The sequence below is a fragment of the Photinus pyralis genome, unplaced genomic scaffold (genome assembly GCF_008802855.1).
Source record: "Photinus pyralis isolate 1611_PpyrPB1 unplaced genomic scaffold, Ppyr1.3 Ppyr1.4_LG7, whole genome shotgun sequence".
Lineage (NCBI taxonomy): Eukaryota > Metazoa > Arthropoda > Insecta > Coleoptera > Lampyridae > Photinus > Photinus pyralis.
In genome coordinates this window covers 33,553,038-33,576,370 of record NW_022170738.1, presented here as the reverse complement: position 1 = coordinate 33,576,370, position 23,333 = coordinate 33,553,038, and the positions used below count along the sequence as shown (strand labels likewise).

Below are 23,333 nucleotides of genomic sequence, written 5' to 3'. Positions count from 1 at the left end.
GGTTTCCAAGGATTTTAAATGTGCTGATTGTGATTATAGCACAAATTCTACATATCTCTTCAAGCGACATCTTTTAAAACATAGAGTTTCTAAGGATTTTAAATGTGCTAATTGTGATTATGAGACAAATGATAAACGCCACTTCAAATCTCATCTTTTAAAGCATAAAGCTTCTAAGGTTTTCAAATGTGCTGATTGTGATTTTGAAACAAATTATAAAGGCAACTTCAAACAACATATTTTAACACATAAAGTTTCTAAGTATTTTAAATGTGCCGAATGTGACTTTGAGGCCAATTATAAAAGCAGATTCAAACAACATCTTTTAACGCATCAAGTTTCTAATGAATTTAAATGCTGTACTTGTAATTATGGGACAAATAATAAATACCTTTTCAAAGGACACCTTTTAAAACATAAAGCTGTTAAGGATTTTAAGTGTGCTGATTGTGATTATGGGACAAATCATAAACATGTTTTCAAACAACATCTTTTAAAACATAAAGTTTCTAAGGATTTTAAATGTGCTACTTGTGATTATGGGACAAATTATAAACACCTCTTCAAACAACATCTTTTAAAACATAGAGTTTCTTAGGATTTTAAATGTTCTACTTGGACTAATAATAAATTTATCTTCATGCATATTTTAATATATAATAATTAATGTGTTGAGGACTATGTGGCAGTGGGGCTGCAGTGCCGATAACAGAGCTTGTCGGATTCCAGACGACCCCCAAATGGCACCAAGACTGTGACACCCTGACTTTGATTTGATGAGTCATTCATGAGATAGAGAAGGGGCTCTTCCCTGGGCGGGATAGCTTTATTAGAATCGTCAGGACGCTTGCAACACAAAATTATTGTAAATAAAGTTCGGATTTTATGCCCGTTTTTTCTTTGACGCCAACTGTAAACGGGGCTTTAATTAAAATTGCTGGATGTAAACCGAGCTTTAACCTAAAAACATTTTCCCACGAACACTAACCTAACCTAATATTTTTCCAATTATAACCCTACTTCTTAAGTCTTACAGATCAGAAATGGCCGGTGTACTTTCACATCTTTTTCGCGGTATGAACAGAAGAATTGCCCAACACGTATGGCACCCTTAAAGTGTGTAACTCAATTTTTAATAAACGATCATTTTGTAGAGAATAGTAAGGTCGAAAAGCCCTACTCGTAACAGTTCACAAAACATTGGCGAACCCAAATCGGTTATAACGTGGAAAAGTGTAGGCGTAACTGCAGTATTAACGGGAGGCTTTCTTGCGTATATGCTTTATCTGAAACGTAAAAAGGAGCTCAGTACGTAAACATTTCTTAATCGACATTTTGGGCTACTGTTTTTGTAGTGCAGATAAAGGACCGTCAGCGAATGTTAGGGAAAGCGGCTATCGGCGGATATTTCGAGCTGGTCGATTCCGACAATACGCCACGTAAAAGTGACGATTTTTTGGGCAAATGGCTTTTAATATATTTCGGGTTTACTCATTGTCCTGATATATGCCCGGACGAATTGGAGAAAATGGCCGCTGTTGTCGATAACTTAGGTAAAATGCAGTAAATGCTGTGACTTTTTTATAAACCGTATTGATAGATAATTCTAAGGAGATTCCAAAAGTGCAACCTTTGTTTATATCGGTCGATCCACATCGTGATTCGCCTGAAATTGTTGGAAAGTATTGCAAAGAGTTTACGCCCAGATTGCTGGGTTTAACTGGCACAGAAGAACAGGTAGCTCAAGCCTGCAAGGCATACAGGGTGTATTTCAGTGCCGGTCCTAAAGATAAGGATAGTGACTACATTGTAAGTTTCCTGTAACCTGTTTCATTAAACTAATAATTTTATAGGTCGATCACACCATTATTATGTATTTGGTGAATCCTGAGGGTGAGTTTGTCGACTATTATGGTCAGACCAAAAATAGTGTCGAGATTGCGGATTCAATCAAATTAAATATATTAAAATACGAGCAAATAAAGTCATCATGGCTGTAATTTAGTATTATGTAGTTTTGTTTTAATTATTTACATTAAACTTGCAATTTTTGATCTTTTGCTACTTTTTTAGTGACAGGTTTGGCTCGAAAATGGCCTAAAGTGCAGTATTGTACTCCAAATAATTAGGTTTTCCAGAAATGTTGGCCTCATCAAGTACTTTCCTCCAATAGTCCGCCAGCTCCACACTATTAGAACTTTCTAGGCACAGTGTACAAAGCGTTCTAATACCTCTCATATAGAGCATGTTGTGTTTTTCTATAACTGCGTGTAGGCTCTGCTTTCTATGGCTTCATTTTAGAACCTAAAAACCTGGGATGGTAAAATGTTTATAAAAAACTTTGGAGAAAATCGAGGATGTTCTGGAAAGCCTCCAAATGCGTACCTACCAGTGTCTCCCTGATAGTCTGTGTCAGTACTTCTAGGCCTTCTCCAGTGAGATTATGCGCCTTTTCATCGCCTTTCTTTATCGTCTTGGTTTCTCCAGAATTTTAAGAGGATTTAGGAGCCTTCCTAAACGCTTTCCAAAGCCTTTTATAGTCTCTGGCTTTGTGTTCTATTTTAGCATTTATGTAAGACTTTCCATTCTCCAAACCATCAAGAGAATTGACAAATCTGGAGCCTTTCAGGCTCCTTTTCTATGAGTTCTAGACCACCTGTCCGAAATTCAGAATTCTCAAATTTGATAGGTTGGTCGGAAAGTCAAGTACAAGTCCGAAAATTTTCAACCTTATAGCATTTTTAATAGTTGAATGCTGCTATTCTATGAGAATTGAATGCGAACCGAATGTGATATTATTCTTAACCTCACTCTTTGGTGTTGTGATTTTGAATGTCAGACTAGCACATGTTGAAAAACTGTAAATAATTATGGGCAAATTCAGAAGTAAATTGAAAGGAGGGCCTAAGGGCAAACGATGGACTAAGGGGCAAAGTTCCAGTTCAAATCCGGAAACGCACAAACACAGGGATCTAGCCAAATCGCGATTTTTTAAGGAAAACTTGGGTAAGCTCCGAACCTCTCGATTAACGTACTATGAAACGTTTTCAGGTGGCAATTTAACAACGGACGCTTTACATAAGCATGACGCTTTACAGGCAAGTTCCAATGAGCAATTCGACAGCGAATCGGAGGCAGCGTCGTCTGTCGGATCTTCGAGTTATCAAACGATGGATTCCTTTGCGTCCGAATGGTCTAGCTGTAGTAACATGTCGTTTAAGCGATTTTTTAGTATATTTCGTGCAAACTCGCCGCTACATAAGGAAATGCTGGCTGTGCTAGCCGCCGTAACGGAGGTTATCAAGGAAAAGAATGGAAGTGAATCGCCTACGGAATACTACGGTTCACTTGTAAGTTGTCGTGGTTATCCCCTCTCACAAATCAATTCAAGAATAAGTATCACAATACATACTAAAAGCTCCTAATTCGCTCATATTTGTGATACTGTTTTTGAGTAATTGATTTGGTTTGGTGGAGGAGCCTAGGCCCGATGGGTGTGGTATAAATTATAATGTGTGCAATTACACGCAGGTTATCGCCTTGGAGCAAGTTATGTCGCACGATCCGATTAACGAGGACCAAGTCACTGCGATTTTAGCCTTGCTTAATATGGGAATACGAACGGTACCGGAGGGCGTTCTGCGTACGAGCTTCGACGATGTTTGCAAGAAACTGATTGTTCTTTTAAATAAGTTTTCGAATGCGGATAATAACGTAGTTTTGAAATCGATTTTCGGTATACTGACCACACTCTTGGTCGCTCAAGATCAGGCCGTTTGGTCTTTGTCGTCCACTTTGCAGATTTTTGGAATTATCTTAAATCCTTTTTGTGTCCATCATAAACCGAAGGTAAGTGAAAATTGAGGGGAAACCACTTGTGCAGTTGGCGTACAACATGAATGGCTTTACAAAGTGGGAGAAAAATGCTTGGATGTATTGATTTTTATAGAATATAATTTGATTTTTTTGGAATCATATAACAATATTGATTTAAATGTTATTGATAACTGATAAGTGTAATATGTATACATAGGTGTATTATGACGTCATCACTAAGTAATTAAAAAAAAAATGTTTCGGTAGTTATTTATGAGAGGGGGTCTACTTTGACTTACCCTATACTCACTAGCAGAGCCACTGGTACTTTCAGGTCAGAACAATGGACGTTTCGCGGCACTTTCTAATTTGAGGAGCATTCGGCGGTTCTTTTTATTCACAAATTGAAAATGAAATTGAATAAAAACTCAAAAAAACCAGAATATACAGGGTGTTTTTTTGGGAGCTTTAGTTAAACGTTTCTGGGAAAGTAAAATAGGTAGGTTTTTGAAAATGTGTACTTAGGAGTTACTCTGAAGACCGAATCGATGTAAAATATTTTCAAAATGGCCACACTTCCGGAAACACCGGAAGTAGATAGTAACTTCCTTATATTAAATGGCAACCCCTATTTTTTATTGCATTTTTGGATTCTACGTCAAATTTCAGTTCTTTTGATACCCACATGTCCATATCTGCCATTTATGGTTTTTAAGTTATTTTGACTTTATGAAAAAAAATGGCGGATGCAAATGGTACCTTGATAATTGATTACTTGAAAAAGGTTATAGTCATGGCAACCCATTTTTATCAGTGCATAGAGAATGAATAGGGCTTTCTTTTAGTGTACTTCAAAAAAGTTAAGTTGCATACAACCGCACCTATGGAGATCCAAATTTAAGAAATTCCAAAGTTCAAAAACTCAGTTTTTTTTAATGGAATGACCATGTTCTTACTATTGCATGAGATAGAGAATCGAAATTGGAATATTTTGATATTACATGTTGCTATAGCTATCTTTAACATTTTCTGATTTATTCCCATTTCATTGAATTGATGCCATTTTTTTCTCCTTTTTCATTTTAGTAGTTGGCCATGATTTTATAACAATCGAATTTTAAACAAATCAAGGCAAAAATACTTTAATATCATTGATTCTAGTCTATTATATATATATTTTGTTACTTTTAATTATCAGCTGCAATTTAAAAAAAGACTAGAAACCAATTTCGAAAAAAAATTCAAAGGGCTGTAACTTTTGAACTAGTAGCCCAATCTTGGAACTGTTTGAAATTATGGATTCTACAGGCCACATTCCGGGGCGATCTGAGACAATTTTTTTTTCGGGGCTAAAAAAAAGCAGTGTATAACCAGGGGCGCACTGGCCCGGGGGGCGGGTGGCGATTGCCACCTGGCCTGTAGATCATAATGGCCCGTTGGAAATTTATAAGTATGTGCTGTATTTAGTTTCTTGCACTATTAATAAATTATTAACACGTTTCTCTAATTGGGGTTGATGTTAGGTTGTTAAAAAAATCTGTTTTAATTGAAGTGTTTTACAATGAATTTATCATTTTTTGTCGTAGCATGAAAGTGCTGAAATACAATGATAGGCGACGCACCTCGTGTGGATTGTATATTTTGTTACTTTTAATTATCAGCTGCAATTTAAAAAAAACTGTATGGTAATTTATTTTCGAGAAAGGAGTACTTTAAAATGTTTTTGTGGTGCACCTCAGAGCTACCCCCCCCCCCCCCCCGCCACCATCATTACTACACTAATACTTTAATGGCCCGTAACCCCGTAACCTATGCAATTCCACCTGTCCCGCAGTTACCCAGTCCGCCCCTGCCTGTATAAAATAGCTTACGCCACAATAAGGCGATGTCAGGGAAACCTTCTTCTGGACAAAAACCCTGGCATAGCCCACACAAATACACGAACTAAATTAACAAAGACAACAAAAGCAAAAGAAAATCCAAAATGCATTTCAAATTGTGTTACAATAAAAATCAGGTCACAAATTTTAAGATTCTAGGAACGTCATACTTTTTCCAAAAACATCCAAAAATCACATATCTTAAATAGTTAATAAATTACGTAAACTGCTTATATCTACACAAATACAAATTTAATATCCACATTTTAATTTACTGTGAACGATCATGTCATAGGTGGAGTTCTGAATCGCTGCTTGTGTGATACCATCAACATCGCTAATGGGTTTCTTAGATTGCCTTGTTTTTTAGGATCTTCTAAAGGTTTGCCCAATTTAGAAATTTGTCAATATAACTCACCTTGAAGTGGTTTCCCCTTGGTGAAAATATATAGTGCTATTTATTAAGAAGTAGACATAGGGATTTATGTGCGTTTTTCCCTATGTCTACTTTTAAGTGATAAAATCTCTTTTAAAGGGTGCCTAATTTTAAATAGCTTAAAACAAATAAAGATATAGCTTCCGTATTTTTATTTTCATTCATGTGGGATGTATTCAACTGAAGAAAAAGTTGATATTGTCAATTGGTATAGTGCCGGTGATAGCCAAAGCAACAAATTTTCAAACTAATCAGCATGCCATACCGATGTTTATTTGTTTTAAGAAGTTATTTTGGATGCATAAAATTAGGCGCCATTCAGAAGAGATTTTGTCTTTTAAAAGTAGACATAGGGAAAAACAATACAATAAATCCCTATGTCCCTATATCACTGAATATGCGAGGGAGTTCTTCCATTGGCATTTTAGTGGAGAAAGCCTGCCCAAAATGCGGTCATTGTAATCACTAAGGCCAAGTGTTTTGAAAATTCAGTTACAAATCCGGCCGGTAATAAGGTGGCCGAATTCTGCAGGGAATTGCTAGAGGAGTGTTTGAAGAGTAACTCCTCGATTAAATCGAGTCGAACGACGATCCTTCACGTGTTAGGTTTAATGAAGGACACCATTGCCACTTACTCCAAAGCACACATGAAGGTAAGTCAGTCGTTTACGTGGACGTTTTGTAATGTGTTGGTTTTGTAGAAATCGTGCGAGTTGATTTTACAGTTAATAACATTGAACTATCCGATGGTGACGTCGTGCGGCTTACAAGTACTGCATTCCTTGTTATCGCAACAAAAAGCAGTGGTGCCGGCCAAGTTAAATGGTCAACTTATATCTGCGCTCTACGAGTACCAGCCGTCTGCAACGGATGTGCAACCTACGCTCGCTTGGGTGGCCGTAATGCAACAGGCCCACATACATTTAGCCGAGTAGGTAAAGTGTACCCGTCGCAAATTCATTGTGTAAATCCGTTTGCAGCGTTGAGTTGTCAGTCGCGTGCGCCGCCTTGCCGAAGATCTTCGGCACCCTTTCACAACTATGGCTTTCGGAGAAAAAAGAGGTGACCACTGCGGTTACGCACGCTTTCGAGGCGCTCCTGCGGGATGCCATCGCACCATTGTGTGACAGCGAGGAGTTAGTCGATCAGCACTTGGGGAAATTGGAGAAGTGCTTCAATGAGGTCGAATTAGGGCTGGGATATCAGTACAATATGATTTGGAATCAAGTTTTGCATGTCATTGCAGTTATGTTTGAGGTAACCTACCCAATTTGGGCAATTCCTGTTATGGGCCGTGTGATTTTAGGTTGGCGGTAAACACGCGGGTAAGCTGATGCTGGAATGCTTGAAACACCTGGCAGAATTGAGAGACTCCTATAAATTCAGTTACAATAACGAACTTGAAAATGCGGTCGGTGCTGCTGTGAAGTCCATGGGCCCTGAAATTGTTTTAAGCATAATCAGTCTAACAGTAAGTAGTAGAGTAGAGACCATTATGTTATCTTGTGGATCTCCCCCCTTCCCCACCCCAATGTAATATTGGAATATTTATATTTCAAAAAATTCCATTAGTCACTAACATGAAAACTTAATCGAAAAACTATTCGTCAAAGGATAACTCCGCCCCTTTTGTCGTGCAGTGTTGCCACTTGTTGGTTATGCTTATAAAGATTAATTTCATTACTTGTAATGTGTATTAGACAGCGTCGCATACCAAATTTTACAAAGTGAAGAATAAAACGACTTTTTTCGTAAAGAAAAATAATGCGCAGATTCTTGCTGGCGTTATTGCGACGTGATGTGGATATCTGTTTTTGACATCTTTACTTAGCACGAACTGTTACTTATGTAATTTAGCTGCCTCATCCTCATTTACTAACGTGCATTTTTTTTCAGCGGCGCATTTAAAGAATGTGAATAGTTTCTTCAATAAATAAATAAATATTTTGTTTTATTTACCGTCCTATATTCCTGAGGCGAAGATTGAACAAGAGCTTGCCGTGGTACTACCATTGCATTTGGACGCCCAACAGCGAGGCGAGAACGAACAACCGCGTATATTTATTTAATTGGGGGTTTTAGAAAGTACTATCATTGACTCTACACACTCAGTCAATGGTACTATTGATTTTGACGTGTCCAAGGTCCTTCACGTAAGAAAAATTTTGGTAACAATTCGAGTTGAGAAAAGATGTCAAAAAATCCCTCAAAGGGTTCTTTTTTTCGTTATTGTTATTCTACCGGCTTACTCCACCTACTGTCAAAAGTTATTCGATTCATTTTGAAACAAAAGAGTAATATTGAGTTTTCATTCAGTTGTTAACCCACCTAGGTGTCGGACAGGAACAAATTCTGATCCCCAATCATTTGTAGAGTTCGAGGTAGAGTTGGTAGACAAACCATTTCGGTTACACACAAATTTACTAAGACCATTTTCCTAACTAAGACGGGGAATAAAGAATTCGTTTGGAAAAAATAGGTGAAAGCTGAATTTTGCATGAAACTTCCTCTTTGGTTCTAAACAACATGCAAAAAGTCCTCGCCGATGCATGGGCCGCTAAAGAGTAGCCATATAGGGCCAATCCTAACTCAACTGCATGTAAAATCCCATAGGGCGATTTTCTAGTGTCGTCAAGGTCATTTGCCCCTCCTCCTGGTTTAAAAACTAAATAGAGGTTGCAGTCACCTCTCCCTGACGGCGACTTTAAAAACTAAATAGAAGTCGCAGTCATCTTTCCCTGGCGGTGACTTTGAAAACTAAATAGAAAGGTTAACGAGATGTTCTAGTCGAATTTCATTTGCAAGTGACTAGAAGGGTCAACAACTTTACAACATTGAAAACCAAATAAAGGTCATAACGATTTTTGGGAGGGACGAGAGGTGGAGGTGAAGAAGATTGTTTTCTTTAATAAATAAATATTTTTCAATCACAAATAGATGAGGCTTATACCAAAGAATACTAGTTACTCTTTGCTTATACTCATTGGGGACACCACTAAAAAAACGCATTTCATTGTCTACCAATTCAATGGTCTACCTCACACGTGGTGAAGAAAGGCGTGCACGTATATGAGAAAAATAAATGTCAGAATAAAGAACAAAGAAAGTCAAACAAGGAAGAAAAAACAAAAAGGATAGCACTCACATTAGACGAATGTTTATGTTTGTGAGTTTTTGTTAAGGAAAATTATCAATTTTTGAAATTGAGAGAGGATAAACCTTTATGTGAATTAAAAGGGTGGCGGGATGTCGATCTTGTAAACAAAATGAAACAAAGAAACTCATATTCAATGTACTAAAAAAATTGCAGCACGAACAATAGACGAATTGTTATGTACAGGATAGTCCAAATTGGGCACTTTCTTATGGAAACACCCTTTATTTTAAGAGATTAGAGCTATTTGAAATTAAAAATGCTTGGAACTAATAAAAATTCGCAGGTATGTAACTAAGAAATGGTCGTCATGCCATCTTTTGTTCTCCATGGAAACCTAGATGTCTGCAATAAAAATAATTTAATGTACAAAATGCAATATTGCAAAATGATAAATTTATACAGTGCTATTTATTAAAAAGTAGACATAGGGATTTACGTGTATTGTTTTTCCGTATGTCTACTTTTAAATGACAAAATCTGAAGGGCGCCTAATTTCATGCATCCAAAATAAGTTCACACAAATAAAGATCTGGCTGTCAGATTAATTAATTTGAATATTTTTGCTTTGGCTTCACAAACAATAATTCCGGCACTATACCATTTGACAATATCAACTTTTTCTTCAGTAGAATACATCGCACACAAATGAAAATAAAAATACGGAAGCCAAAGCAACAATATTCAAATTAATTAATATGACAGCAAGATCAGTTATTTTGGTTGCATAAAATTAGGCGCCCTTCAGAAGTGATTTTGTCATTTCAAAGTAGACAGGGAAAAACAATACACTTAAATCTCTAAGTCCACTTTTTAATAAATAACACTGTATATAAAATTGTGCTGTACGTGTGTTTGTGATTGAACTCCTCCTAAACGGCTGGAGGGATTTTGATTAAAGTGTCTCTGTGTGTGCACGGATTGTTTAGATTCCTAATTGGGCCCAATCAGATTATAGACTTTTTTAAAAACTTCTTTTTTGCTTGATGTCGCACTGTGCTATTTTGTGTACCGTGCGGATATATTTACATTTTTACATTCTTTAAGCTGGGTTTTCGTCAATATCCGTCAATATCGAGCGTACGAAGTCGTGAAGGGAAATATAGTATTTAATATACAAACATAAACATAAATAACATAAAATACATTAAAATATAGGAAATTTTACGCTTTTTTAAAAAACTCCAAAATATATAGGGTGGTTCATATCAAAAAATGTAGTTCAGGGTCATACAAAAAACCAAACACCCTGTATAACAACTGTATCGCGATGGATTCTAAAGAAAAAGTGCTCTTAAGAAAAATTTCGCTAAAATCAATTATCTTCAATAATAAGACACTTATAGGAGAAAGGATACAGTAATCTACTAAACTCGAGAAACGCCCCCTAGCGGCCAAACGATCCTATTTGCGTCAGCGATTTTCTCTTTAATTGAGATCCTGACACGTAGGTCCAGTTTTTTTGTATCTCTTAAAATAAAGGGCGTTTCCATAAGAAAGTGTCCAATTTGGACCACCCTGTACGGGATGGATCATCGATTTATTGCTGTAGAAACACTTATTAAATTATAGCATTTTTAAAAAGTTACTGGTGAAAAATTGTGCCCGATAAGTGATGCCCATTTTCGGTAATACACTGTTGCAACCCTAGACGGTAAGTGTCTTCCCCTATTTGCAGTAGATCTGCACAGATTGAGATTGAGCCTGTACGCGGGTTATTGTTGTATACACGCGACTTTAGGTACCCTCAGAGGGCAAAATCATAACTACTCAAGTCGGGGGATCGCGTTGACTAAGAGAAAGCTGTTAGTTAGTTAGCACCCCAAATTGCAAATGTCCTATTTTGGTTTTCGTTTCGTTACCATTTCCAGGGTTTTTCAGGGTGTCAAACATTTAAAAGGGCTGTAATTTTTTGGCATACACTGGCCAATGTGACATAAAAATTTACAAAAAAGTCCATTACAGTTTTTAGCGCATTTTTTTAAGAATTTAAAAAATGTGCTATTGCTTGCGTTTTGTCCGTCCGTCTGTCGGACTCACTTCTGCCGTGTTTGCATATTTGAATTCTCCTAGAATCCTGGATTTTTTTGCAATCAGTAGCCTATGTCTTGAAGGTGTGCCAGACGACTATCAAAATTAATTGTCTTAGTCCCCCCCCCCCCCCCCCCCCACCCCTTGAATTATTTAATGAGATGCACATGCCTTTAATGGTGCCAAGTAAAATGTTTGAAAATGGGTGGCGGGGGTGAACACGTTCTACCCTTCACGGCATTATAATGAGAGGTTTCAACAAAAGGAACTGTTTTATACCAAACTCCTTATTAAAAGAGGGGTTTTTGGGGAAGGGGGTAGACCTGGTACTATCCGTCATGGTACTAATGAAAGAAATTTCTACCACTCATAGCCCTCCTCCTCGACCCCTTTCTGAACGACCTCCAAATTGAGGTTCTTCTTAGTTTTCAACGAAGAAAGCGACTGTTACTGATTATCTCAGAAAATAATGAAGCCATATTGTTGCATGATTAGTAGTAATTGTTTATTCTTACAGAAAGAAAATGGCGAAATAAACATAGACAGATCCTGGCTGCTTCCCGTTTTAAAAGAGAGCATCAAAACGGCCACCATCGAGTTTTGGGTAAAATCTTTGCTACCGTTAGCAATGTCATGTCACCAATACTCGATTCAATTAACCGCACAAAATGAGGGCATTAACGCTCACGTTTACGAACTGCTCTACATACAGCTGTGGAGCTTATTGCCGAACTTTTGTAACAGTCCCACGGACATCCAGACCAACTTTAAGACGATTGCCAAAGTTCTGGGTACGGGAATTACGAACCACAAAGACGTCCGGCTTTCGATCCTGGCGGCCCTGCGCCGACTGATCGCCTTTGCTAAGGAGGCCGACAGGGAGGAGGATTTAAATGAAATCGCTAGGTTTGACAAGAACTACCTGCCGCTTCTCTTCAACTTTTACACGACTAAGGCGAGAGATGGCGAGGAGGAAGGGCACAGATTGGCAGCACTGGAAACTATTAGGGTACCGACAAAAATCCCTTGAGCATTCTTAACATTGAATTTTAGGTGTACCTTAGCATTAGTAAACCGGACCTGACCCAGCAATTATTTGCAAACGCTCTGGACCGTTTAAAGTCCATTGAAGGTACCGAACCTGATGACCTGTACGTAAAAGACGGCATCTTAGATATCGTGAGAGAGCTTGTGCCGTATCAAAATGTCGAATCCATTGAGAGACTGTACGAACAGTGCATAAAGGGCATTCCGAAGATGAGCAATAAAAAGGAGCAAAAGAAGGCGTTTAGGTTACTCGAGGAAATTTTGGAGAATGACTCGGACCACTGCAAAAACTTCTTCAAGAAGAACAAGAAGCCCGTACAAAAATTGCTAACGAAAAGTATGGCGAAAGCGGCGTTAATAAGTAAGGCGACGCGACTTAGTTGCTTGAACAATCTGATAAGGGCGCAACCGTCGCTGACTCACGAAAGTTTGTTGATCCGCTCGGTTATCCCCGAAGCGGTCTTATGTTGCAAGGATGCGAATGGGAAGTGCAGAAGTACAGCTTATGCCACCTTAAATACGATTGGCGACACGTTAGCCAAGCACAATCAGTTGCAGGAGTATTTGAATATGATTGCGGCTGGACTTGCTGGTTCGGTTGAGATTATGAGCGCGACTCTGCTAGCGCTAGCTTCGGTTTTACATAATTTTTCAGGTAAGAAATTTGGTTTATGGTTTATTCATTTATAAACAAAGACAATTGTAAGATAAGTAGGTATAAGTTTTAGTTAGGGAATGGTTTCAATCCATTTCTTGAGGCATAAGTCAGTAGTAAGCTTGTATACCGACATTGCAGCTGCCTCAAAACGGAACGCAAAAGGAAAGACTAAAGCCATCGCGGCAACAGCGCAAGCTTTCCCCAACATGTTCGTTCTTATTGCTTGTTTATCGCCAGACTTACTCTAGTTCACTTTCCGTTTAAAGCGGTACAAATGTAAATTTCCTTGCATTGAAGTGAAATGGGAAGTCAAGGACAATTATTAAACTCTTCCTGTAGAAATGTTGGAATAATTCCATCTAATCTCTAAGATTTAATTTTCGTTTGATCTATGCTCGGATTTTTTAGTTCTCAGTTCTCCCTGCTTGCCTTCCATTGTGAAATAGGCACTATCCTACTATTAGGTTTTAAGGTTATCAATCCCGGAAAGTGCTTTTGGAGCACTATGTGTTATTCTCAGTTGTCATATGTAACTTCCATCCCTGTTAAAAGGTTTTCTGTCTTCCCTTTCTGTTAATTTGGATTTCTGTGTTAGTTATTCTCTTATATTTTCAAAACCTTCCGCGCTCCAATGATCATTTTTGAAGGGACACCATTTTGTAACAAATGCCATCGCATTCCCTCAACAATGGGCATAGGAGCGCGCAAGGTTTTAGAAATATTGGGAGAACCCGCTAGGAGAGGACAGATCGATGGCATTTCTTTACAAGTGACTGATAGCACGGGGGCTCTTAAAAATGGTGGGGGAGATCGTAGCACCGTGGTCTGAAAATTAGAGATTGATGAAATACGCTTCTAGTATTCCATACCCCCAGTGTTCCGTTGAAGAGACATCTTTTTTGAGCAAATGCCATTGCATTTCCTAAAAAATGAGCATCGGGCGTGGATGGCTCTTAAAAATCTGGTGGAGAACGTAGCACTGGGGGGTCTGGAAAGCAAAGATCGATAGGATATGCCCCCAGGGATAGGTCTCCCTTTTCTTGGGGAGGTATCTATACCCCCAGGCCCCAGACCCCCTGTGTTTCGTTTTCCTCTACTATTTTCAATGTCTTCACGCCGATCATTTTGGAAGAGCCACCACTTTTTAACAAATGCTATCGCTATTCCTCAAAAATAGGCATGGGGGAAGGGTGGACCGTAGCACCGAGGGTGCATTTTATTGACCAATTTTGAAAAGACACCTTTTTTGAGCAAATGCCATTGCATTTCCTCAAAAACGAGCATCGGGGCGTGAATGGCTCTTAAAAATCTGGTGGCGAACGTAGCACTGGGAGGTCTGGAAAGCAAAGATCGATGTGATATGCCCCCAGGGAAAGATCTCCCTTTTCTTGGGGAGGTATCTATACCCCCAGACCCCCTGTGGTTCGTTTTCCTCTACTATTTTCAATGTCTTCACGCTTTAATGATCATTTTTGAAGAGCCACCACTTTTTAACAAATGCTATCGCTATTCCTCAAAAGTAGACATGGGGGAAGGGTGAACCGTAGCACCGGGGGTTTGAGGGTGATCCAATACCCCTCAGGAAAGGAGAGATCAATGGCATTTCGTCACAACTGGGGGAGATCGGTACCGGGGGTCTTGAAAAGTAGAGATCGATGAAATCTTCTTCCAGAATAAGATCTCGCCTTTCCTGGGGGGGGGGGGCATTGAATACCCCCGTGTTACCTTTTTTCCTTAATATTTTCGAAGCATTTCGTCAAAAATGGGCTTCGGAGCTCGCAAGGGTTTAAAAATATTGCGGAGAAAATGTAGCACCGGGGTGAGAGGTATGGAATAATCCCCAGTCCATACCCACCAGGAAAGGAGAGATGGCATTTCGTCACAATTGATTGATAACGTGGAGGGCTCTTAAAAATTCTGGTGGGAAACGTAGCACTGGGGTCTAAGCTTCCATGAAAAGATTTCTCCTTTCCTGGGGGGTGTTCCATACCCCCCAGACCTCCTGGTGTTATGTTTTCCCCTAATATTTTTAATGCCTTTCTAATGATAATTTTTTTTTAAGAGAATGTTTTCTCGCTTTAATGATCATTTTTGAAAAGCCACCCCTTTTTAACAAATGCTATCGCTATTCCTCAAAAATAGGCATGGGCGAAGGGGGAACCGTAGCACCGGGGGTTTGAGGGGGTATGGAATACTCTCCAGGAAATGAGAGATCGATGGCATTTCGTCACATCTGATTGATAACGCAAAGGGCTCTTAACAATGCTGGGGAAGATCTGCACCGGGGGTCTCGAAAAGTAGAGATCGAGGAAATCCTCTTCCAAAATAAGATCTCTCCTTTCTTGAGGGGGGGGGGCATTGAATACCCCCCAGACCCCCCGGTGTTACCTTTTTCCCTTAATATTTTCAAAGCTCTTAAAAAGTCTCGTAGGAAACGTGGTGTGGGGGGTGTTCCAGACCTCTTGGTGTTAAGTTTTCCCTTAATGTTTTTAAAGCCTTCCTCATGTTAATGGTCAGTTTTGAAGAGACATCATTTTTGAGTATATGCTCAATATGCTAGGGCTCTTACAAATCTGAGGGAAAACGTAGCACCGGAGACTGAAAAGCAGAAATCTATGGAATACGCTTTCAGGAAAAAACCTCTCCTCCCCAGACCTCCCGTTTGTGACCAATCTAAAGATTTTGTCTACTTCCAGGTGCATTAGGAAACGAAAACATTCAGTTTCTTCTGGAAAATGTTGGGAGTATAATTTCATCACCCTCACGTGAAGTTGTGGGTCCCTGTCTAAGCTTTCTGAAACTTTACTGTACGTCTTTACCAAGTCCTTTAGTTGCATCGTCTCTACCTAACATTGTAAGTAGTTATTGAGTGATATCAGGTGTGGGTTGAAAACTTTGTACCGATGCATACTTCAATATTATGTACTTACCTAATTGTCACAGGTAAAATACATATGTAGCATGACCGACGACTGTAAACGAAATTTTCGATTGAAAATACGCGACATATTGGATCGGATCGTTAGAAAATACGGATGCGATGCAATTACCCCCTACGTCCCCGCAAGTGATACCGTCATTTTGAAAAAATTGCGAAACTTGCGCAAATTAAACGCGCGCAAGAAACGCCAAAAAGACGCTAAACGTGACCAATCCGAAAGTGAAGATGAAGAGTTTACCGTTAAGGCTAAACCGAAAAGGTAATTGTCAGAATCAAAACTTTTGGCTAACGCGAATTTTAGTATTGAGGAAATCCTGGCCGATTCTGATTTGGAGGATTCAGACACTAATGACGAGCCTAAGCAGAACAAGAAGCAGAGAAGTACTTGGATTCGGGAGGACGCTGATACGATTGTCGACTTCAATGATCCGGCAGCCGTTAGTAAAATTACAGGTAGGGTTTTTGTCAAACGAGTACAAAAAATCATCATGATTTTGTTGATTAGCCACAAAACCGTCGGCATCAAATTCGACTACAATCGAGAAAAAGTCCAAGAAGAATCGTGGTTTTAAAACTGCTCCGGACGGACGTTTGATAATAAAAGACTTGGATTTCGACAGCGATTCGGATTCTGATAAAACCAAAGCGAAACAGTTTAGTAAAATGAAGCTGGAAGATTCGGATTCAGGTAAATGCACGATTCCATCGAAGGCGTAATGCGAGAGTTGCTTTTAGAGGAAGAACCTAGCGCGCCCAAAACGAATAGAAAACGTAAAAGATCTGAAGCTGGAAGTGTTAAAAGCGGATTCAGTAGTCATCCTCCAATGAAGTATCAGGCTGGAGGTTCCGGAATTCACAGGTATTTAAGGTTTAAATGAGAGATTCTCGAATTAATTGTATCGTTTAGACCTGTTCAGAAACAACCGGGCTCGGAGTATAAGGCGAAAAAGGCGAGTGGTGACGTGAAACGGAAAGGAAAATTGGATCCATACATGTACCTTCCATTGCAACGCAGCGCTCTCAACAAAAGGTTTGTAACTAGAGGAAGAACTGTTTATTCAAATTAACATTTTAGGAAAAAGGCGAAGATGACTGGACAGTTTAAAAATATAAACAAGGCTGCGAAAAGTGGTGCACTGAAAGGTGCGAAGGTTAGGCGTTTAAAACAAAAGAAAAAGTAACTTCGTTATGCGCTTTCTAAATTTATGCCTGTTACACTTTTTAAATTAAAACAGTATTGACTGAATTCTAGAGTCTTAATTCTGTACTAATAAAATAAATCCTCCAGGTTGTAACGAGAGGGTATTTATTCCATTGAAAAGTGCGGAAGGAAAAGTTTTTACTTATAATTACACAAGAGGTTTGTATTTCATCGACTAAATTTGGGTTGTTTAGGTAATAAAAATCTGTTGCCTACCAATTCGGTCAACCAATAAAAATGCGACACAAATTATAAAGAAAGCTACTTTGATATTCAGTGCAACAGTAAAATTGCGATAAAGAAAACTGTCGGCAAAATCGGATAATATTTACGTATATTTTTGTGCTGCATTAGAGATTTCCCGAATATAAGATAGGCGGGGAAATATCCAGAGGTTGCGTACGGCTTATCGATGGGAGCATTTTCAGCCACTGGAAAGTGCTATCCTTGGATCAGTATTGTGAGCTGAGGCTTCAGGGCTTCCACCGGGTATGCCTGTGGATGGTTAACGTTCGCTTGATATGAAGGTTGTGAGCTACGTGCTGCCTAAGTGAGTTAACGAATTGTCCATGGTCGCTAATGATGCGCCTAGGCATCCCATACCTCAGGAACACTTTGTCGATGAAAGTTCGTGCACACGGGTGGGCGTCAGCTACTTGTAGGACGAACACTTCCACCTAGCGGGAAGTGACGTTTTCTACGATGAAGATTCACCTCTCATCCTTAAGGACTTTGGGTAGCGGTCCGAATAGGTTGGTTGATGCTTGTTCAAATTGTTGCGTGGCCACAGGAGTTTGCAGTAGTCCTGCGGGTTTTAGGTTAGACGCTTTAAATTTTTGGCACTCGGGACAATTTCGGACGTAGTTGGATACATTCTCAGCCAATAATATCGACTGCAAGCGATGCGGTCATCAGTGTGGTCGCCACCATCATAGTGCCCTGTTGTTATTGGTGCGTAGTGGTAGTCTTGGATAATATGCTGTCTTTCTTCTGTGGGAACGACAATTTGGGCGGTCTCCGACTGGGAATCAGGGGAGTATCGGAAGTGCACTCCTTGGCTCATTAGGTAGTCTCGTTAAGTGCACCGGGAATCAACGGGGCTGACGGAGTTCGGGATCGTTCATTTGTACCTGACTGACATCTCGGGAGCTGGCCTACTGGGCAAATCGATGGTCACGCTGCAGACTTCGCAAGTATCGTCTACATGAGGCGCACATGGTGGGCCCGATTGCGTGTCGGCCACTACGTTGACTTTTCCTGGAATGCACTGCACACTACTTCAAAATTTCTCAGGAAAACACTTTTTCGTATAAATCTTGGTGCGTAGAATCCAAAACGATTCGTACTTTTCTCCTCAATCAAAAGTTATATGGACAAAAAATCACTTTCGCAAAAACATTAAAATGTCTGTAACTTTTGATCCAGTGGTTTCTTATTAATTTTGGGGCGTAGAATCCAAAACGATTCGTACTTTTTCGATTAGAATTCTCAATCAAAAGTTATGGACTAGAAACCAATTTCGAAAGAAAATTCAAAGGGCTGTAACTTTTGAACTAGCAGCCCAATCTTGGAACTGTTTGAAATTGTGGTTTCTACAGGCCACATTCTATAAGAAAATCTTTTTTCCCGGTCGTTCTGAGACAATTTTTTGTTCGGGCCTCAAAAAAAGGCAGTGGTTAACCGTCCTTTTTTACCAAAAATCGACTGCACCAAAATTTCTCGGGAAAACACTTTTTCTTATTAATTTTGTTGCGTAGAATTCAAAACGTCTCGTATTTTGTCCATTGGACCCCTTCATCAAAGGTTATGGGCCACAAATCTTTTTTTCTATGGAATTGATAGTACATACTTTCACAGACGACTGACTACTTCTAAATATTGGCCTCCCTCCCGATTATCCTATGTAGTAGTATGAGCGATGTTAGATGGTTAATAAAACTCTACTCTGGTATCAATTTTTTTAAATTTCAACATACGAAGTAGGTAGGTACAAAACGTTCTTATTCAATAATCAATGGCTTAACAAATCTCCACTAATTCGTACTGAACACCGTGATCTTGTAATTATAAATTAGGTAGACATTACATAACAGTGTAAAATAGTTTATTATATCACTTTAAATAACAGTAATACTGTGTGTAATCTGTTATCCCTTGTTAAACTTTAAAAATAAAACACTTATTGTAAGAAAAATGACAATCCAGGTACCTATAGAGATAAAACCCACATAAACTGCGGGTTCGTAAAAGTCCCACCCCCTTTGCAATATATTTCTCATGCTTTCGGTTGCTTTTGTGAGTGGTAAAAATATGGCGAACGTCCTCAACAAATAATGCATTGCTTCCGAAGGCCAAATAATTCCGCAGAGCATCACCGTTGGTAAAAAACTGCCCATGGCCACGTAGGTCGCTGCTCTTTCATCACTGCATAAGCAGGATACCACGAATCCTAGGAAATGGATTAATTTTGAGATACAATCATTTCTAAATTTACCATAACACATCCCGCAGAAGCCGGTCATGAACGTGAGAATTGTGACAAGAACCAGCGATCCAGTTACCGTCATATTAAAAAGGGCGAACGCAACCACCATGACCATGATCGACTGAATGACCATAATGACAAATTGGCATATCACATGTGCGGTTAGCAACTCGACTCCACCAATTCCGATCACCAATGATCGCTCCAAACTTCCTTCGTTACGTTCGATCAGCATTGCGCCCGAAGTTAGCGCGACGGCCAGGAAAAATATCACTCTAAAGAACTTTTTTGAGTATCTGGTAGAGGCTTTTGTCACACTTACGTTAATATGATACCCGGCGTGGCGAAGTCCGTGAAATTTGGCGAACTCAATCCGTAAATTGGCTTCTCCATCTGCAAAAGGAATTAGGAACACTTCATCTGGAGAATTAGCTTACTCGTATTGGGTACTGGAGTAGATGTCGGTCGTAGCCGCACGCTTCCAAATAGTCTTGAGCAAACTCTTGGAAGGTATCGTAGAGATAGGCTTTGATAAATTCCGCGATCGTTTTACCTGTGAGTGTTTAGAATAATAGGGGCAAGTTTGGGCAATGCGGCTACTTACTTGAGACATCTCGATAAACGTCAATTTCGGATGACTGAACGTCCCATGGGTGCGAATTTTTTAAATCTACCATTCGAGCTTGTAATGCTAATGAGTAGTTGTGCTTGATTGCAATTGAAGCGTACATGCCACCTTTTCGGACTGATTCTTTGGCATCCTGCTCCGAAGTGTAATAGTGCTAAAAGCTGGGGATTAGTAACAATTTTTTTTATCACAAACCTTACCAGCACCAAGTCCTTTTTTGCTAGGTAGTTGAGGTAGTGGCAGCTCAGTCTTGTGCTGTTACAGTGTAGAGGTGTTGAGCAGTTGTTTTCCGATTCGTGGTTAATCACTGCTATTGGAAGAGAGACGGGGTCGTGTCCAATCGAAGCGCAAAATAGAACTATTTGGGCAACCGGTAGTAGAGTTATAAACAGCATCATCGCCACATTGCGTAGCATCCCAAGGAAGTTTTTCCAAACTAACGCCTTCATGTGGTTGCTTTTCAGTACGACGAAGTAGTCTGATATTTTCGCGGGCGGCGTGTCTTCAGGGGGTACCACGGACATGGACAGATCACCAGGATCCTCAGATATCGCGAGCGAAAGGCGACTCGTGCTTCTCGCACTCAAAGAAATATTATCGCCAAACTCGCCGGATATTTCGTTATTTTCCCCCGCGCTGTCTACGATGACCGCCTCGTTGACAACTCCATTGGGAACACCCACCACGCTGCTGACGGCTTGGGCTATGCTCGACCGACGCTGACGGCCCATGTTTTGTATTACGCTAAGCTTCAGGAAGACATCCTCGAGCGTGTCTGCTTCGAATTGTCTTAGCAGTTTTGCGGGAGATTCTTCGGCTAGAAAGTATCCTCCGCGCATTAACCCTATCTGACAAAATTATCTCTTAGTTACTTTCGCATTACAAATAGGATTTAGTGTGTGGGGTGGTTCAAACTGATAATTTTGGGCTTTTGTCTAGTCCCCTTTCCAACGCTTTCTGAACCTATCACGTTCCAGCTCTTTTCTTGAGCTTCCCAGACTCGCCTTGTTTTGAAAAGGAAAGCAAGATGCCTCAGAAGTGCCTTAGAAGGCTGAATAACTGAGTGAACTGAATGAATTATTAAGGGCACAATTACCAACCAAGTAATTTACATCTTTTTGCGAGACAAAGTAACAACAGAGTCATCGACAGAAATATCAGCATTTAGTAAGACGTCACACAGCGTTTTAAGACCCAGAGATTTTGTAAAAAGTTAAAGTAGCCTAAAAGAAGCTCTGGGAAAGCGTTAGTATGTTCTGTAGGTTTATATTAATGTTCTAGAAAGCGCTTAAGAAACCTTCATAGCCTACAGAGAAGCTTTTTACGCAATCTCTTAAGCACATCCGTAACCTAATTTACCCCTTCTTAGAAAATACCCTGGAAAAGCCGAACCTATGAAGCTCTGAAAATGGAGAACCGCCCAGGAATTTTGAAAAAGCCTAGAAAGGATTAAAAACTTAAAACCTCTCGAAAAAATTTGGACCCTGACTAGTACCGCAAAATTTTAAAATTAATTTCCGAATTTCTCTTAAGCCCTTTATAGAACTTTCACAGTGTTTTCCCCTTTCTGAAGCTAAACCAATCTAGAAATGTTAAAACGAGAGCCGAGACGACTATGTAAAGGTGTTCAAACGCGTCAGATGTGCTCCTAAGCCTTTTCAAAATTTTCGAAGGCTCTTCTCAAAAAGGCTTGAGGGCGATCAATCGTGTTCTCACTCTAAACTAATTGGGCAATTTTCTAGGCCGTATCAGTGCCTCCTAGTCCCAGAGCTTCCTAGGTTCGTTTTGCTTTGAACGAGGGAAATAAGTCGCCTAGGGCACTTTTTTTTGTAAATCGTCCGAAACCAATGAAGAGCACTCGAATTCCATAAAAGTTAAACAGTTGCCAGAATCTTGTAAGTGCCATAGCTTTCTTTCCAGGGCATTCTGTTGCTTTTCCAGAACCACCTAGGGTCTTTCCCTAGATCCATAAGTTCATTTCAAGGTACTGAAGACCCGTTTCTAGGTCTTTTTAAGCCTTGTTTGGCTAGGCCTAAAAAGCTCTGATGAGGGGTGGAAAACTGAGGCACTGACCCACAAGTTTTGTATAAGCTTATGAAGACGAATCGGAAAAGCGCTAGGCTTGCTCTCCATCCAACTTGGACCATGAAACGTGTTTAGCACCCTAGGGAACTATACTATTTCCACTTCAATTGTTTCAAAAGTCTTGGTAGAGCTTTCAAAGTCCTTCAGGGCTATAGGTACCTACTGTAAAGGATACCTGGAAGGCTAAGGACCTAAATGATCGAGCAACCCTGTTTTCAGAATATCTTAGTCTCTCTTACATATTTTTCTGAACCAGTAGTATCAGAACGTTGTGGGCCCTTTCCAGAGTGCCCTATAACCTACAGGCTCGTCATGCTTGGGAAGAGGCAAGTAAGGTGCCTGAAAAGTTCCTATAAAGCACTGCAGAAGCTCTGTAAAGTTTCATGAACGCTTTCTGGAGGATTCAAAGTGTTTCAGAATTAAAAAAAATCGCGTTGTCTCGTAAGTTAAGGAAAGTCGTCTAACCAGTTTACAAATTGTTATGTCTCTCAGAGTATTTTAAAGCTTTCCTAGGCACTCACAGTTTCTCGAACAATTGACTGGCGATTTAAACTTTTTCACGAGTACTCTAGCGCTTTTTCAGTGCGTTCTACTGCCTTTTATGGCGGCTTTAGTAAGGCATCAAAAAAGCAAAGATGCTGTAGACTGGAATGTAAAGTTCCAGAAAATCCGGGCACTTTCCAGAGCCTTAAAAGTGCCTTTGAAAGTACTACGATTTATTGAACAATTGAATGTTGATCTAAACTTGTTTCTGAGTTTTCTAGCGTCTTTCCAAAATGTGCTAGTGTCTTTTAAGGCGACGTTAGATATTATGTCCTGCAAAGCGTCGGCTTTGCAAATCCTTTTAAGCCTTTTCCAGAGCCTTATAGGTGTGTTTCGGAGCCTTCTCAAGAACTTGAATAGCAATCTAAACGTTTTTCTGAGTGTCTTTGCACCTTTCCAGCAGTGTATTCTGTCGCGGCCTTAGGCAT

The 23,333-nt window shown here is 39.7% G+C and overlaps 3 protein-coding genes across 4 annotated transcripts; 2 read left to right on the top strand and 1 right to left on the bottom strand.

The window, feature by feature from the left end:
* Positions 1–624: 624 nt before the first annotated feature.
* Positions 625–2,059, top strand: LOC116176418 (protein SCO1 homolog, mitochondrial). The gene is made up of 5 exons (XM_031494959.1): positions 625–1,100; positions 1,155–1,308; positions 1,356–1,553; positions 1,601–1,809; positions 1,854–2,059. Exons 1-5 carry the CDS (start codon positions 1,044–1,046, stop codon positions 1,998–2,000), a joined length of 765 nt encoding a protein of 254 aa, XP_031350819.1. The 5' UTR covers positions 625–1,043; the 3' UTR covers positions 2,001–2,059.
* Positions 2,060–2,802: 743 nt separating this feature from the next.
* On the top strand, positions 2,803–17,209 carry LOC116176007 (RRP12-like protein). Of its 2 annotated transcripts, XM_031494426.1 has the most exons (16): positions 2,803–3,006; positions 3,052–3,350; positions 3,532–3,849; positions 6,561–6,785; positions 6,834–7,063; positions 7,113–7,389; positions 7,439–7,603; positions 11,835–12,326; positions 12,371–13,019; positions 15,719–15,876; positions 15,966–16,222; positions 16,265–16,416; positions 16,469–16,651; positions 16,699–16,822; positions 16,871–16,993; positions 17,039–17,209. In XM_031494426.1, the coding sequence occupies exons 1-16, from the start codon at positions 2,871–2,873 to the stop codon at positions 17,142–17,144; spliced, it is 3,894 nt and encodes a 1,297-aa protein (XP_031350286.1). In that variant the 5' UTR covers positions 2,803–2,870; the 3' UTR covers positions 17,145–17,209. The 2 variants fall into 2 exon arrangements, with proteins under 2 accessions (XP_031350286.1, XP_031350285.1); XM_031494425.1 differs by having other exon boundaries at positions 2,803–3,350.
* Positions 17,210–19,110: 1,901 nt separating this feature from the next.
* On the bottom strand, positions 19,111–23,333 carry LOC116176194 (ABC transporter G family member 20-like). The gene is made up of 7 exons (XM_031494673.1): positions 23,298–23,333; positions 20,478–21,125; positions 20,254–20,431; positions 20,087–20,202; positions 19,972–20,042; positions 19,659–19,924; positions 19,111–19,613 (listed from the first exon to the last, which is right to left on the bottom strand). The coding sequence occupies exons 1-7, from the start codon at positions 23,331–23,333 to the stop codon at positions 19,312–19,314; spliced, it is 1,617 nt and encodes a 538-aa protein (XP_031350533.1). The 3' UTR covers positions 19,111–19,311.